The sequence below is a fragment of the Gymnogyps californianus genome, chromosome 20 (genome assembly GCF_018139145.2).
Source record: "Gymnogyps californianus isolate 813 chromosome 20, ASM1813914v2, whole genome shotgun sequence".
NCBI lineage: Eukaryota > Metazoa > Chordata > Aves > Accipitriformes > Cathartidae > Gymnogyps > Gymnogyps californianus.
This window is the reverse complement of record NC_059490.1, coordinates 10,856,028-10,872,739: the sequence shown is the minus strand read 5'-3', so window position 1 is coordinate 10,872,739 and position 16,712 is coordinate 10,856,028. Positions and strand designations below refer to the sequence as shown.

Here is a 16,712-nt window from a genome sequence, read left to right as displayed (position 1 = left end):
TCAGTGTCTGGAGTTTTGAGTATTTTTAGAACAAAAAGGACATTTTGATGCAAAACATGAGCCATGCTGCCCCACAACAGTCATGGCAGGGGTTTTCAGAACCAGGTACGCTTCTTTCCATAAGCAAACAGGCTTATTCTGCCACTCGTGTTGAGTGTTATTCACTTGCAGGTCTTCAGAAGCAAGGCCATGCCAGTCTCAGTGCTAGGTTTGACTTACTTGCTTCTGCAGGTACCGGAGTGGTATTCGGGGTCACATGAAAGCAGTGGTGATGGATCTGCTCCGTCAGTATCTGAAGGTGGAGACTCAGTTTCAGCATGGTGAGTCTCTAAGCACATTAAGGATTTGATTTCTGAAAGAACCACATTTGGTCCCAGAAGGTCCACAGGGACGCCCTTCAAGAAAGATTACTCTTAGCTTTATGGTGAGGCTAAGCTACACGGGTTTTCTTTTAAAGGTCTGCCAGTCAGAGCCTGTTTTTTGTAGAGGAGCTTATGTCCAGTTTGAGTTTTTGTGGTAAGAGTGCTCATAATGCTTATGACAAGCAAATGGCAAACTCCACCCCAAAGCTGTCTGTTCTGCTGGTTTTCCACTGTCGGTATACCCATCATTTTTTACATCCCGTGTCATCTTACCCACAGTTTGCATGTCATAATGTGACTCTGGTCTCTTTTTGGTGTAGGAATGCTCCTTTTCCCTGTAAATCTTCAAACGAATAGCTCCTATATGAGTTTATGATCCTCTAAGTGAGGACGTTTGTATGACCTGGAGTAAAAAGACAGACTCACTGAATTATGAGTTTCTTTTTGTTGCCATTTCTAGTCTGTTACTGAGCTTGCTAAGGCTTAGCCAGTCTGTGTGGTCTCTGCTTGTTCTAGATCAGAGATGAAGCAGTTTTCCTTTGCGTTCCCTCACTGACTCTGTCAGCAGTGGCCCACCACTGGAGAGTTCCCCCCACTCGGGTATTCCACATGTAGATGCTTCATATTAGAAGCTTGATTTTTATTTCCTGATTTCTGAGCATCTGCAGAAAAATCAGAATCAGAAAAACTGTTTAAATTCACCACGCTATTTAGTTCTATCTTGCCTGTTTATTAAATTCTATAGTAAAAACAAAAAAAGTCACTGAGTTATTTGCACCTGCTGTGAAATACCAGGAAGCTCTTTGCTATTCATAAGAACAAACCTCAAACCTCAGCCTGAAACTGAGAATTGAAATAAAGGCATTGCACTGCTGTATCCAGGCACAAGATGGCAATGAAGCACTAGCTAATTTTGAGGCTTTAGCTCTTACAGGTAGTTCAGATTCCACTCTACTTTTCTTTTGTCCTGCTCCAATACCTGCACCAGCCTAATGGTACTGCAGATTCATTTCCACTTCAATTTGCTGGTAGTAGAGGATGGTGCAAGTCTTTTTGCTATTACTTTATTTTGGTTGCCATTTGAATGAAAGACTGAGGTCACCATTCTTCTCTTTGTATGGCTCACAAAGGAAGTATTTGGTATTGGAACAGTTTTAATAAGAGTAGGATGTTTAAATTAAAGTTTGCAGTTGAGGGGGTGGTGGTGGGAAGAATGCTTCCTTCCCAGCATTGATTGTGTGGACCATGCAAAGTAGATTCTCAAAACATATATGTAGAAAAATAAAGACACATCTAGTAACTTGTATTCCTCGACACAGAGGTGTGGAGACTGGAAAAAAATGTGCATTTCTGATTGCAGGTCACTATGACAAGTGTGTCTTTACTCTTCGGGAAGAGAATAAAAGTGATATGAATGCTGTATTGAACTACATCTTCTCACATGCTCAGGTCACCAAGAAGAACCTGCTTGTTACAATGCTCATTGTAAGTTGTCTGTTGGTGCTCTAGAAATTTGCTGCTTCTTGTAGTTGTATGTTTGATGCTTTGAAAGGTACTGAATTGACAGCTCTCATCCTTAAAGATGTGAGCCTTCTAGCTACAGAAGCAGTGGCAGCAGTGTGGAGTTTCTTCATGTGTTCTTAGGGCGTGTAAGCCATGCATTAGAGGAGACCCAGAACATACTGTTCAGCTCGGTGTCTGTACGCCTGGTTCATGACTGTCCTGCATTGATTGCCTATCAGAGTGCAATGAAGGCTAATTATGCAAGTGATTTGTGAGCATCTGTGGGGAGATAAGAATGCAGACTTAACTCTTACATTGGGAGGATGCTAGAGGCTAACTTTCAGACACTGGGCTGTGACTTTATACTTGGTTTAGTTTGCTGCTTCATCTTCAGTGGTCTCAGAGAGGTCCTGTCTTTATATAGCTCATGGTACTCAAAATGGAGTTGCTTGGAAAGCAAAGCAATATGCTACCAGCACAAAAAGCAGATGATTTTTTTTTTTGTGGTAATACTTCTGTAATAGCAACATTTTTATGGTGCTTCATTACTAATGAGGGTGACTTCCTGGTAGTGAATAGCATCAGCCAGCCCATATGGAGGCCCTTGAGGGGTTTCACATGCTCTTCGTTGATGAGCCATAGTTTGGTCTTACAGGTTTGGCAGTGGCTCTCTCAGCTTCTTCCTGGTTATAGTCTCAGAAAGTCTTATCTCAGGTCTGCAGTGGTGCTTTTGGACCGGCTGTACTCTGGGCTGCATGATGGAATCTGACTAGTTCTCAATATCTCAGCACAAAGCTGGTCACTCCAGGTCAGGCTTCTGACCCTTGGGGGATGGTATGCGGCTGTCCAGGGGGCTTGTAAAGGGATGGGGAGTCTACTGGGGTCGGAATTCCTCTTGGACAGACATAGATTCCACCCTAGAAACACAACTGAATCCTCATGCCAGGACCTGCCATCACCTTCTCATGTTCTTCTGGCTTGTTACGCCATGAAAAATCTCAGTTCTCATTAACTTCAGTCCCACTCTAATGGGTAAAACTCCCATTACATTCCCAGGAAAAATAATTAAAAAAACAACAGTTGAGTCCTGTCTCTTTTTTCCCTGTTTCCTAAAAGGCCTCAAAAAATCCTTGTCCTACATAATGCTTTGAAGCAGAATGAATGCCCACCTTCCTCAAGGCAGGATGAATTTAGCTACGGCATGATTTTCAACAGACTAGAGTTAGGTATCCTGCTTTTTAAGAGGCTAATTACAATACTATCTCTCTCTCCCCCACCTTTTTTTTTCTTTCTCCCCCCCCCCCCCCCCCCCCAACATGGTCTGTTACTGCCAAAAATATGTCCAAAGTAGCCATCCACAAAATAACTCTCAAAAGCAGAAAAAGAGTCATAATTGTCCTAGGCTGAGGCTGGGTTTCTTAAATTCTAATTTGTAAGATATAAGGACCCTGGCATTCTTTCTTTCTGGCTCTCCTTTTTTCCCTTTTTTTTTTTTCCCCTCTTTCCCTTTTTGGTGTGTGGTGTGATTGTAAGTAACGCTTGCCTTAAGAATCTCATTATTTGAACACGGAGCCATATTTCCTCTGAGAATTCTGGAGTAGCTTTGAGCCGGGGCTGTTCATTTCTCAAGTAATCATGCTGGCGTGATGGAGAGAGAAAATGGCAGCTGTTCGCAGCTCAGGCCTTCAATTTTCTTCAGAGTCCAGTCACTCAAGTGTGTAATTACACGGGGGTGCCGGGGAGGCGTTAGGCCTTGTCAAAGAGCTGGTTTGATGCTTTGCTCGCTGCCTTTGCCAATCAGTGCAGGCAAAAGCCAGTGCAGCGCCAGCTACCTGCTTTATTTTGTTGTTGTCATCCTGATTATTTCTTGCTAAAATGGGACTGAAACTTTTTGTCTAGTTTTTCACCTCCGTGCAAGCCGTGTCTTGGAGGCAGAGCCTTGCTGTGTCTTTACGTTGGCCGGCACAATGCCCGTCTGAGGGAGCGAGGGGCGTGCTGGGAGATAGGGAACGCAGAGAAACATCAAAGAGTTTTCCTTTTTCCTTCCTGTGTAGTCATTCGTCCCACCACTGTCAGTTATTTCTACTCAAGTAAAGGCTGACATCCCAGTTTGCTAGAACTTAAAACATACTGGAGAGACCATGCTGCACGTGGTGGAAGAACAGCCGGCTAGCTAGCCGTGATCTGAGCGCCATTTGTATGGCCTCTGCCCGAGGCCTTGCAAACGGCCGTCTGCCCTCACACGAACGCTGTGTCGCAGGGACTTCTCCGATCGAGTGGGTAACGGGGGCTCAGGAAGGGCGACGTGCCTTTGGTCACAGTGTCATCTGTGGCACAGCTAGGGATTACCGTCTGCTGAGCTACAGGCCACGCCGTTAACCAAAAGACCGTCATTCCTCTTTCTTCCGACTCACATTACTCTTCGTGTCTGAGGGACCCCGTGGCACATTTGGTGTAATCATGGTGAAGGCTGTGGCATTTTATGGGTTGCCAAGCTATTTATGTGGGATGGTTTAAGTTTGTCCTCCAAGGGCAAACGTCATGTCAAAACACCTTGATGCTTATGTTGCTGTTATTGATGTATCCCTAGGAATCCATTATTAACAAAGGGCTCTGAGGATGGTTTTAGTAATAGTGTTATGCTGCCATCATTCACCTTTTTTAGCTAGCAGGCGTTTAAGGCAGGATGGGAACTACTTCATCCTTCATATATTTGTTGAAATATAGTCTGATTTGAAGTTGTATGTTCATTTTATGTACTCAACTGACTGTTGTATGCACATCCTAGCCTTAACTGGGCAGAATTGCTTGTGGCATGGCAGATGTCCTGTGTCCTGTCAGATTTTTGTTACCTTGAGCAGTAACATTACAACACCCAGGAATTTGTATTTCAAATGCGACGAAGGCAGTTCTTGAATTATGCACTGTGAATTCACACAGTGACCTGGAGTGGATAAATTTACAGAACTTTCTTTGGGAACAATCATTGTAATGTTTGCTGGCCCAAGACTGGTTAGTAGGGGACAACAATCGAATAAGATTTGTAAGACAACAATCTAATAAGATTCTAGTAGCTTAGATTTTTTTAGTAAGAGTGGTTTGACTGTGGTCTCTCTCCCCGAGAGATGTATGCCATCATTCCTAGAGATGGCATCGTGCTTGAGTGGGGTCAGAGAGAAAGGGGTCAAGAGCAATGTGGGGGAAAAGCTATTTAGTTTTGGAATCACATGTAGTATGAGCTGTTATTTGTTAGTCAGTCTATGGGACTTGTATTATTTGGTTTTCGTTTTTTACTTCATTTTCCCTGGCAGGCTTATCAGTCTAACCTGCTGCGCAGAGGTTTCCCTTTTTCTTCAAAGGGCCTTTTCTGGACTGTATGTGTTTAAAATCTCTTAAAACTTTAAGGCACCAGCTCTCTTTCCTGTTGCAAATCCCTGTTTCATCTCGCATTTTCCTCCTATGATTCATTTACCAAGAGAAAAGCTGTTAAGTGCTGTATAGAAGAAACACATTAGAGGCTCCTAGCGGGTTTCCAGCTTCGGGAGTGGGAGGGAAGAGGCTCACAAGCCAGTATGAGTAGTTGAAGGCTGTGGGATTATTCATGGGAATTGAAACTATTTTTGGAAGAAAGTGTGTGTAAGAGTGCAGCTCCTCTGTTCAGAAAAAAACCCCAAGTCTTTACTGTTGGCATTTCTTTGAATGGCTGAAGCCAAGAGTCTGGAAACAGCATTAACACTGAAAATTATGCTGTTCAGTTTTATTGTTTTATCCAGCCAGTTTAGACAGTAAAGTAAGCTAGTGAACGTCCTCAGAACCAGGATTCTCTGATTACAAGAAATATTATGGAGTCAGTCCTGTACTGTGGCAGGAAACACATTATATCATTTATGGTTTTAGTTAGCTTTGCTTAGCCTTGTTAGAGGAACGACAGGTTCTTATTTTTCTGGTGTTGCTGAAGCTGTACAAAGCATGTGGTTGGTTTGTGGTTGTGGAGTTGTGGGGTTTTTTTGGTTTTGAGGTGTTTTTTTTAAGTGGACTTCAGGAGATTCTCCCAGCAGTTAAACTCTGGTCACCTTTCACGGTGAAAGTTTGCTAATCTTTGCATGCTACACAAGGCATTTCGCTACAATTAAATGCTCTTCGAATTTTGCATTGCTGCTACGGGAGACTTCTGCTACAAAGCTGAAATTGGGTAATGGGAAAATGTTTTACTTGAGTCTCTTTGACAAGTCAGTGTTTCTCTTGTGTTTGGATGCCAAGACACATGCTACAAATAAGAAAATGGGTGCTGGTGCCAGTCCCTTCTTTCCTCTGTAGCTTTACTTATATGTGTAAAATTATTGAAAGCCTAATCCTTGTACCCTTGTCAGCACAGGATTACAGAATAATTTAGATAGGGACATCTAGAGGTGATGTGGTCCAGCACCTGAGTGCGTGTGTGTGTGTATTTCAGGTTTAAACTCCCTTGCAGGAGGACAGAAGATGGTTTTCCTCTGTTCTAAACATTTTCAGTTCTCTTTATTTTTAGGACCAGCTATGTGGTCGTGACCCCACCTTGACAGATGAGCTGCTTAATATTCTGACAGAGCTGACCCAGCTCAGCAAGACAACCAACGCTAAAGTGGCCCTGCGAGCACGGCAGGTAAGGGAGCGTGTTTAGCAATCCAAGCTGATCCCTGCTAGAGACAGCTGTGCCACTGCTGATCAGATCAATACGGACTGCTCCCACTTGGAGCTCACTCTTTTGGAAAGTCTATATCTCTTGATGTTTATTTTGATTACTATGCAAATGTGAAGCGTAGATTACTGTGAGCAGCACTTTAACAATGAAGCTAATTAACCAATGATTAACCATTGTGACAGTCTAACAAAGATTGCAGTGGATTCCCAGTCACTGTAAAATTTGGAGTTAAGATTACATTCCTTTGTCCCTGCTCCTCCAAAAAGTTTTGTCTGGCTCAAATAGGAGTTCATTGAGAGTAGCCTATGGTTTGTGCGACAGAGGAAGTCAAAATACATGGTCACTGTAGTTCCTTCTGGCTCTATAATCTGTGAACCCGCCAAGCACAGGCTGCCTGGAACGTGCAGGCAGCTGTACAGTAAGCAGCCAGGACATGCTATCTGGGTTCATCAGCTACCTTACAATTGTGAATCAGTGTGTGCAGAGAACAGGGAGAGAACTTTACACAAGAACTAGATGTTCTTTGCAACTGCTAAGGAATTATTGCAAAGAATTACGTTGGTTTTGTAGGGTTTCTTCTCACTTTTGAGTTGCGTTTTGTCGGTTTCTTTTTAACCTGAAAATAATTGGGAAAACTCTTGATACTGTCAATTCCAGGAGTCTAGTACAGATAATAATTTGAATGCCAGGTATCCACCTGGATATTATTGTGAGCTTCCTCTTTAGCAGTTAGTCTGTAGCCAGGAAGGAGTGAGAGGGCGTAATCATTTCACGGTAATGCTAACCCTGTAGTCTGATCATTCCTCTCACTCCACAGTCCCTGTCTCCATTCTAAAAGTCCTAAGCAGGAAAGCTGACACTTTGGGGATCTCTCCTTTTATTTCAGAGCTTGACTGTTGAAAATGAATGGGGTGTTTGAAGCTGCTCAGTGACCTTATGTTTCCTTCCGGATTGTATTTGTGTCCTTGAACCATTCAGTTATTGAACCTCTCAGCAGCGTGCTGGGGATGGTGCTGCAGTCCTTGTGTATGTCTTTATGTTGCTCTTTCACTTCATTTTCCCCTGCAAGCTGCTTCCCCTTCCTATCTCCATATCCTTCATGTTGGGCATTTAATACCTGGCACCAGTGTGTCTCTTGCTTCCTCTGCTCGGAAGCTGTGAAAGGCGGTCTCCGTTGCTGGCCTCCCCACAGCTGCTGCCTGCCAGATCTGCTTTCCAATTAACAGCCGGTCAGGCAATCCCCAGGACTAGCAGCTCTGCAGTGCTAAATCACATGCACTGATGGAACTTGATTGAAGCTGTTCCTTTTCTCCATGGGGAATTGCCAATAATACAAACCGAGCAGATACACAAATGAGGCTGGGGAGGGGAGAGAGTTTGCAGCATCACCCAGGTGCCACAGAATTCACAGGAGAAACCAGTCGCCTCTTCTGGGATGGAGCAGACTATCACTGCCTTGGAGGTAACAGCCTCCTGCCGATGGCCCGGCATAGCTCCTTTCACTGACACTCCTTGTGTTTGCTGTTTACCAGGTTCTCATTGCTTCCCATTTGCCATCCTACGAGCTGCGTCACAACCAGGTGGAGTCCATCTTCCTGTCCGCTATTGACATGTATGGACACCAGTTCTGCATTGAGAACCTGCAGGTATCTCCCAAACTTCTCTCCTTTTTTCCCTGCTTTCTTCTCACTGATCTTAATGTTTCTGTATTAAATCTCACCCGTAGTCCCAAGGGTCCTTGTGGCTTTAAATTCTGTTGTTCTGGTTTCTAGCTTCCCTCCATTTTTGTTTTCATTCCTGCACTGATATCAGAATGACCTCATCGCAGTCTACAGCTTCCTCAAGGCGGGCAGCAGAGGGGGAGCTGCTGATCTCTCTCTGGTGACCAGTGATAGGACGTGAGGAAGGTTCTTCACTGGGAGGGCGGTCGGTCACTGGAACAGGGTCCCCAGGGAAGTGGCCACAGCACCAAGCCTGTCAGAGTTCAAGGAGCGTCTGGATGACACTCTTAGTCATACGGTTTAGTTTTAGGTAGTCCTGCGAGGAGCAGGGAGTTGGACTCGATGATCCTTATGAGTCCCTTCCAACTTGAGATATTCTATGATTTAATATGAAAAGGTCATAATCCTTGATGAACAACAGGAAAAGCATGGAAATCGGAACTAGTCAGGCTTGATTTGGGGTTTTTGCTTTTTTGCCTGATCCTGTTTGCAAGACAGGCAGTTCACTTTTAAAACTCTGATTAATGTGATCTCTTCTAGAAACTCATTTTGTCTGAGACATCCATCTTTGATGTGCTACCCAACTTTTTCTACCACAGTAACGAGGTGGTAAGAATGGCAGCTTTGGAGGTAAGTTTATTCCTGTTGAAAAAAAATTTTTTTTTTTTCCCCTGTGTTTTTTGTTTGGGGGGGGGGGGGGGATTGTTTGTTTTGAGCACTGTTACCCTGCAAGATTAAGAGAGCTGTAGGTTGTGTGGAATCTGGCATACCCGGAGTCTGGCATTTAACAGCATTAATATCCATAACTGACTGAAATTTCGGATTGAAGTTGTCTTCTTTGCTTGAAGAAGACTTAGGTGTTTGAAAGGATTGAAAGTGAAGCTGCTGTCAGAGAATGTGGTCAGCCTACCCTGTGTGCCTTGTGCTGATGGTTGTATCCTGCCAGACTGCCTTCCTCAAAGAATAATATTAAATTCTGGTTGAATTAGAGTTCTATCTAGATATTCATTTGGAGGTATCTGTTTGGTTTTTAGTATTTTTGAAGTCTCTGGTGTATTATTTGTCTTCCTTCTCTCTTTCTGCTTCCTTAGCACAGTTAAGCTGATTGAGTTTCTCTCTAACCAGGTGTACGTTCGAAGGGCATATATTGCCTATGAGTTAAACAGTGTCCAGCATCGCCAGCTGAAGGATAACACTTGTGTGGTGGAGTTCCAGTTCATGCTACCTACCTCCCATCCAAACAGGTCAGATAACGTGTTCAGGTGCCTTTGGAATCAGAGGTTTAGGAGGGGCTACATCCTATCTTGGCAAAGAAAACTTGCAATAGAATTGGTGGAGAAAGGGAGAGTCCCAGTGCCTCAAATAAGCATAAATTATTTAAGATGAAACCCTACATTACCCAGTTCCTTCTGCTAAGTTATTTAAAACCTCAGGAGCTGTGGGTAGCAGTTTCTGCAGTTTGGATTCATTTAAATATGATACAGTTTTCATATTTTTAAGTTCAGCTTGTGTAGTAACTTTCCTCTAGAACTTCAGTTCTAGCTGAATCCCAAGCCTTCCTAAAGATACAGTTCCAGACAGAATAATCAATTACTCAGAATTTTAATAAAGAACAGTCAAACAGTCTCTGTCCCCTTCCTGCAGTGCTCCCCTGCCAGCCCTTTGTAACTGTTCGTGATTGGCTCTGCTTTCAAACCTGGCTTCACTGGATAAGGTCAAATCTTTCCTAGTATGTGGTTTTTTTGACTGAGAAGACCAAGATGCATGTATGAATATTTTATATAGAAATGCTAGAGTTGACATACTTTGGTTTTCAGTCAGTATTTTTCAGAAGTATTTCTCATGACTGCAGCCAAAAGCATCAGCTATTCGCTGCCCTGTCTTCTAGAAGAAGGGTCGCATCTCCTAGTGTGTGCTAAGATCATTTTTAAAAAACAAACAAACAAACTTGGTTATCAGAACTTCTTCAGCATCTGTCAGGTTAGTCAGTTCCCCTGTTTTTTCATTTGCAACAGGAACCCAGGAGGGTATTTTAGACAATATTTTATTTTTGTCCCAGGCAGCGGAGAGCGTGCTGGAGCCAAGAGGCGCAGTGAGTCTTCGTGGCCGCCGGGTGCCACTGTTGATCTGTGCTGGTTTGGCAGTATGGTACCAGTGCTATTTTTCTCCTTTGTTTCCAAACATCTTTTTCTTTATTTTATTTTTGGTGGGGCTGGGCAACGGGGTCCAGTCTCGCTTCATTGAGAATCCATCAGTACATTTTATGAAATGGTTTTCAGAATCTGGTTTGCTAGAAATGAATGACTGTCCTCAACAAGCAGCACAAAACACTCATGATACAAATGGGACATGCATTTGGTCTCATCTGTTTCCTACATTTCTAGAATATTTGTAAATAATTGCATACTATTTTTAGTACTCCTTTATAATACTCCCCCCTCCCCTTCTTTCTCCATTTCTTCTCTTTGCTGGTCTCAGTTACCTCTGTTGCTTGGGGGTTGTTTGGCTTGCCCATGCTGACCACTGCTCTATTACTGTGTGCAAGCTTAATTAGACAAGGTCAGCTGGAAGAGGAGAACTGTCACCTGCTTGGGGAACAGCTTCTTTGTCCTGAAATATTCTCTCTCCTTTACGCTGAATTCGCTGGAGCAATGTTCTGAAGCTCAGTTCTGCTCCTCAACCATCGGCACTGCTGATGGTTGACTGAAAATGCATCGCAGTCCTTGCACAGAGGCAAGCAGGCTTGGGGACAAATTCACTGCTTGCATAGGCAGGTTCAGTCCCTTTGAGTTGCACCTCCATCTGTTAGTGATGAATTTGGCTCCTGTTGCTTGATGCATCTTCTTGCAGTGTATACCTACTTGTGCGGCTATTGTGTGGCTGGGTGCTGAAGCACAGCCAGTAGCAGGGTACCTAGGGTCTTAAATTAGCACTGAGTGTGTAGATTTAAGCTAGCTGTAAAGGCAGACCTTATGTTAAGCCCAAGACACAGAAATCTCAAAACTCTGACATTGTCTTGCTTAAGTCTTCTTTGTTGTTTTTGACCATGTTCTACGTCCATCGTATGTTTTTCTGTATCTTCTGTAGCATGAACTTTTAGACTGAAAAGCTAAAAATGCATTCCAAGGACAAACCCCAAAGCCAAAATATCCCAGCTGACCAAGCAAGATGTCCCTTGAGGCTCTGCAGGATTGGGTCGTGGTGAACAGGAGTAGGTACCAGAGAGCCCTTAAGAGAGCATTCTCTTTTGGAGCTGGGGTTAGTTGTATGATGCCACACATTTTTCAGCACTTTATCAGATATTTTTAAGCCCTGGTCCCTTTCGTGTCTGATTTCTGTGGACATTTAAGGGGCTGAATTTTACTGGAGCAAATATTCATGTAGAGAAAATTGCAAACTGATAATGGTCGCTATATTTAAGTTCTTCGTTATTGGTATTTAACCTCGCTATGCCTTTACTTAATTGTGACAGTCACTACTTCTGATCTGACTAATCACAGCTAGGCACTCAGACTTTGTATTTTTGGCCACTGAATGATTGCCATCAGCTACCCACAGGAAAGCTTTACATGGAAGGAGAGACGAACGAAAAGCTGTTAAATCTGCTAACAAAGTCATGGAAATGCAGCCTGCTCCTGGTGGGTTTTGTGGGCAGAAACTGTTTGGGGAATTATTTGTTTAAAATAATAGAAAACATCCTGTTGTAAGAATCCCCACTGATCCCGATTGCAAGGGTAAGACATAGGGAGAAAAACTGCTTATAATTGAAACCATAGAGGGCTTTATAGATCAAAACCAGCATTCGTTATTGCCCGGTGCAAGGCAGATGAGGAGTACAGTGTAACCATCTGGTGCCTTTTGCAGTAAATGGAGTTTGCAAGCCCTCTCCAAGTAGAGGGCGTTGCAGTAATCCAATCTGGAGGAAGCGATACAAGGGTATCTACGGGATGCTGATCGCTGCATGCTGCAGCAGGGTACTGCAAACAAATGCTTACGTGCAGAGCCCCTTGCATTTGGATAACCTGCCTCTTTCAGTCATCTAGAGTCCTGGTGAGAAAAGATGTGAGAAAGAAATGAGCCCTGTTCTGAGCTGTTCTTTGCTTCCCTCTTGTTCAGACTGCCCTGCTGAGATGGGAAGCTGGTGGAATATTGACTGGTGTTTAGAGAGTTCAGCTTCCTTTGTGAGAATGGCAAGCCAGGTGACAGACACTGAAAGGCCTTTCTTAGGTGTTCAGTACATGAAACAGTGCTTGCCTAATCTTAGCTTAAAATCTTCTGTTCAAAGAAACATTGTGTTTCTAGTATAGGGAGAGGGAATTATAGTGCTTTTTCAACAGGAGAAGTTTTTTTTCTAATAATCCCCCTCTCCTCTCCTGCTTTCAAACAGCCTTTCTTACGTCTAAAGCTGTAAGGTTTAAATTAAACTGGGACATTGTCTGCTGTAGCCAGCTTTTGGAGCCTGCTGCAGAATCGTGCTGCTGCGCTGCTCCTCCTAAAGCATCCCCTTTTCTCCAGCTCACTGCATTCCCCCAGCCAGGTTGTTCAGCTGCTCTCTTGATCTTTCCTTCCCCAGTAACAGATGTGCTGGAGGCTCAGAAGGGAAGAACTCGGAGGTAAATGTGTTCCCACAAAACAGATCCGTCTGTTTTACTCAGAGGTGAATGTATTCCCTCTGTCAGACACTAAGACAATTGCTGACAAGGGTGACTTAGAGATGCTGGATATATCTTTATTTTGGGGTATGGCAGTGATACCGCAGGGCTCTGCCTTCTGAATATGTTGAGCCCCAAAGGAAACTGAATTGTAACCCAGCCTGTTTTGCTCACTCTGATGCCTTAGCCATGCCTTTCCAATCCATCTGTGCATTGAGCCCACGCCTTCCTTTTGTCCCACGTGCCACCCCTAACTGCCACACTTGGCCTTGAGACATCCTGGGGAATCTGGAGTCAGGATGTACTGTTGGAAGGTGGAAGCGAAGGAAAGTTCTAGCACTGCAGATTAAGGCTTTAAGTTTTGATAATTAGCTTAGTTAGCTTTAAAGCAAGTTTTACTTTTCAAACTTGGTAAACAAGATGTCTGATACCAGCTAACCCTAGTTGCACTTGGAGTTGGGAATGCACACAACTCGGCAAACATGGACATACAGGCAAATGCCTTACTTAGACTTGTCTAGGTTGAATTCATCCTTGGGACTACATCCTGCTGTCCGTGATGCTTTCAAGGGTGGAATTCAAGCCTAGTCACTGGTTGCTTTGTATTTCCAAGGGTATCAATATAAATGTCTCAACTATCTTGTGCTTGGTTTTGCCCAGTATCTCCTCTTTCTGTGCTTGTGGATGTTTGTTGACACCCTACTTGGACTTCGATATTGCTGACTTCAAGGCTTAAGAGTGGTGCATGATCTCTCCTTTGCTGTCTCTTGATGTTTTATCATCTATGGAGTATTTTGGTTGTTCTTTTTTGTCAGCCTCTTCCTTAGCTTACAGGTAGAAACCATTTTGAAGGCTGAAAGCCAAATTAAATAATGCTGTTTCCGAACAGTGCTTTTTAGAGAAAAACCAAAACTCGCTTGCACTTAAAGCAGTGTTTATAGGTTCCTTCCTACAGTCATTTTACAACGATATACTCATAAGAGTTGAATTTCTGACAAAATGGAAGCATTTTCTGTGGACTAAAGTAGTTGCCAAAACAGCCTCTTGCATCAGTCTTTGGATTGCCAGTATTGAATCAGCTGTGCCGCTTTGGATTCTAACCGTACGAGCCTGGAGACCTGAGTGTATAACTCGCAGCGTATCATTAGGTAGCCTGAGGTCCCCTCCTTGTTGCGAGAGACTGGCTGATATCGGGAGGGAGGAAGGGAAAATGATTCCAGGACACCTGTAAATCCCTACAGTTTCGTGCTGAGGGTTTGATGTTAATTAGACAGCAGGCAGCAGTAATGTGTTGCAGTTCCCTTGGCTTGCCTGTTTCAGAAAGGGCAAAATCTTCCAACAGAGCAAAGAAGGGGCTGTTGAAGGGGCAGCAAACTGAATGGAACGACGATAATTTTATGCAAATTGGACTTCAGTAGCGGATTCAGCTTGGCTGAATCACAGAGGGAGCAGAAGAATAAGGAAAGAAAGAGGGAGAGGAAAAACCCAATCAAACTGTATGGTTTGAGGCATGTTTCACAGCCTTCTGTTTAGATTCTTCTACAGAAATGAAGAAACATAAGAGGAATGCCACTGGTCACAGCCAGTGGAATTGCTCTTTCTCCTGTGGTACTGCTGTTAATAACTACAAGTGGGTTATTCAGCCGACCTCTGCTGATTCCGCTTTGCTGCCTGATTTCAAAAGCTTTGCCCTGCGCTGGCACTCAATCACAGCTTGATATAACCAGTGGCGCTTTGCATGCGTTGCCATCATTTTCATAGGGGAGTGCTCTTTTTAAAAAAAAAAAAAAAAAAAAAAAAAAGAAAGGGAGGGGCAAGGGGAAACAAATTCAGATTCAACCAGGAGGTGCAGGAGGGAGCTAAGGGGATTTTTGTTGCTTGAGCAGAAGGAGTAATTGTAACAGTAGAGCTTGTGTCAGTATGGAGCAGATTCCTAGTGATATCAGCTTCCCCGGTCAAGAAGGGCCTTTTTAAAAGTTCAAGAGAGATAGGGAGAAGGGCTGGGGCTGGTGTGGTGAGAAGGTTTCTGATCCTGTGATCAGCTTCCTGGAGTTGGCCGTGGAGAACACTGTCGGTGCGTGCTCCATCAGCTCTGCCTTTATTTGGCTCCTAGAACCATGGTGCTGCTCCTTGGCACTGATGTTGCCATGCGGCTGAGCAGGCTGGCTTGCAGCTCGTGTTTTATTTGTCAGAGCTGCAGAGGTGTAGCTCAGTGGACTGTAGTGCCTTTTCACAAGGCCTGATTGTACTGCAAATATCAAACCTTTACTTCTTAGTGTGTTTCAGTGACAAGTGACAATGCAGCTCCTGTTGCGAAAAGCCCTCCACAGCTATGATGACCTGTAGATATAAAGCCAACCCCATAGTGTGCAGCTTGAAGACTATTCCTCTGTTTTTTTTCTGACATCTCCAGCCACTGGGTCTTCTGTTTTCCTCATTGCGATTCTTGCCATAGTCTCTTCACCTCCATACTGAGTGGCTGGAGAACAGTTCCTGGATCAAGGCAACAGGCCTCCTTGCCCTTTTTGAGACGGAAAGGAACATTTGTTATGCTGGGGTTTTTTCTGTCTCTTTTCTGAAAACGTTCCAGGGACCGCTACACAAGTGTACCAGGTGTAGGAACTGCCAGTCCTCTCCAGACTATTTTTCCAACAGAAGTAGATCACATACAGCTTTCCCACCATTTGCCAAGCTAAAAAAAATAGTCTGAACCCCCTGAGGCCTCATGGCCCTTTTGGTTCTAACCGCAGGCTCTACAGCACAATGTCTCTCCCCACTGTCTCCAAATGAAATTAAATACTTGTGTCATTTACCATTGAACAGATAACTCTTTAGGCCATTTTGTGCTTTCTCCTCTTTGGCTTAAGGAGATCATGGGAACTTTTCATGCCTCTACCAGTAAAGCACCAAACACACAACCTTGTAGTGAATATGACTCTGCTGTGCCAAAACCAGTTTGAGAACAGGACCAGGTGCAGTCAGTGTATTTAGCAGTGTGACCATGGAAATACACTGGTCATTAAGTACTGAGACTTCATGCCCAGTAACTTGGGGTCTTGCCTATGGTCAAGGATGTTAAAGTCTGTGGTTTGATCTCCTACAGATTTCTGCAGGGAAGGGGAGGGTGAATGTCCAGTTACATGCTCCCTGAAGCTTGGCTTTCGATCTTTTCATGTTTGCTAATCTCTTTGCACAAGCTTCATGTGTGCTTGTAATTTTTTTTTTTTCAATTTAATCTTTACTACGTGGAATGTCAGATCACAGCAATTTTTACATCTTGCATGGAGCAATACGCCACCTTATGCTTTCATGAATGTAGCTAGCATGGGCTAGACTGCGCTGTTCTTATGCTGGTATGAAAATGTGCCCCTCAGCTCCTTTCTGTCTTATGTGCGTCACTAAGCCCTAGTCTGCATGCAAATATGTGAAGAGTTGGGCTGATGTTATATAGAAGGAACTGTAAAATTTTCCTAAAATTATCCTTAAGTTCTGCTTGTTCTTTTTGGTATTCAAGGCCTTGAATGCTGAAAATGCAAAGTCTTACATGGTGTTTATGTGTGTGTTTGCTTTATTACTGCATTGTTGTGGGAGCCAGTGTGTAGGCTGCTGCTTGGTGTAGAGGTTTGGCAATGAGGATTTGGCTTGTTTTCCTGAACCTGTTGCAATTTTCTTGTGTGATACGGTCACTTTTTGCATCTGTGCTGTTTGCCCTTCTGTCAGGGAGTGGAAACTCCCCGCTCTGGTCTTGCTTGTGAAGCTCACTTGGTGTATGCAAAGGGCTTGAAGTGGGTAC

General features: G+C 43.8%; 1 protein-coding gene across 2 annotated transcripts in view; it reads left to right on the top strand.

Annotated features, from left to right (window-relative positions):
- ACACA (acetyl-CoA carboxylase alpha) overlaps window positions 1-16,712 on the top strand; it is a 140,769-nt gene that overhangs the window by 42,163 nt on the left and 81,894 nt on the right. For both annotated transcript variants that reach the window (XM_050909166.1, XM_050909167.1), the window contains 6 exons: window positions 232-320; window positions 1,723-1,847; window positions 6,394-6,507; window positions 8,079-8,192; window positions 8,808-8,897; window positions 9,393-9,511. In XM_050909166.1, the coding sequence (XP_050765123.1) occupies window positions 232-320; window positions 1,723-1,847; window positions 6,394-6,507; window positions 8,079-8,192; window positions 8,808-8,897; window positions 9,393-9,511 (651 nt within the window). The remainder of the gene's footprint in view (window positions 1-231; window positions 321-1,722; window positions 1,848-6,393; window positions 6,508-8,078; window positions 8,193-8,807; window positions 8,898-9,392; window positions 9,512-16,712) is intronic.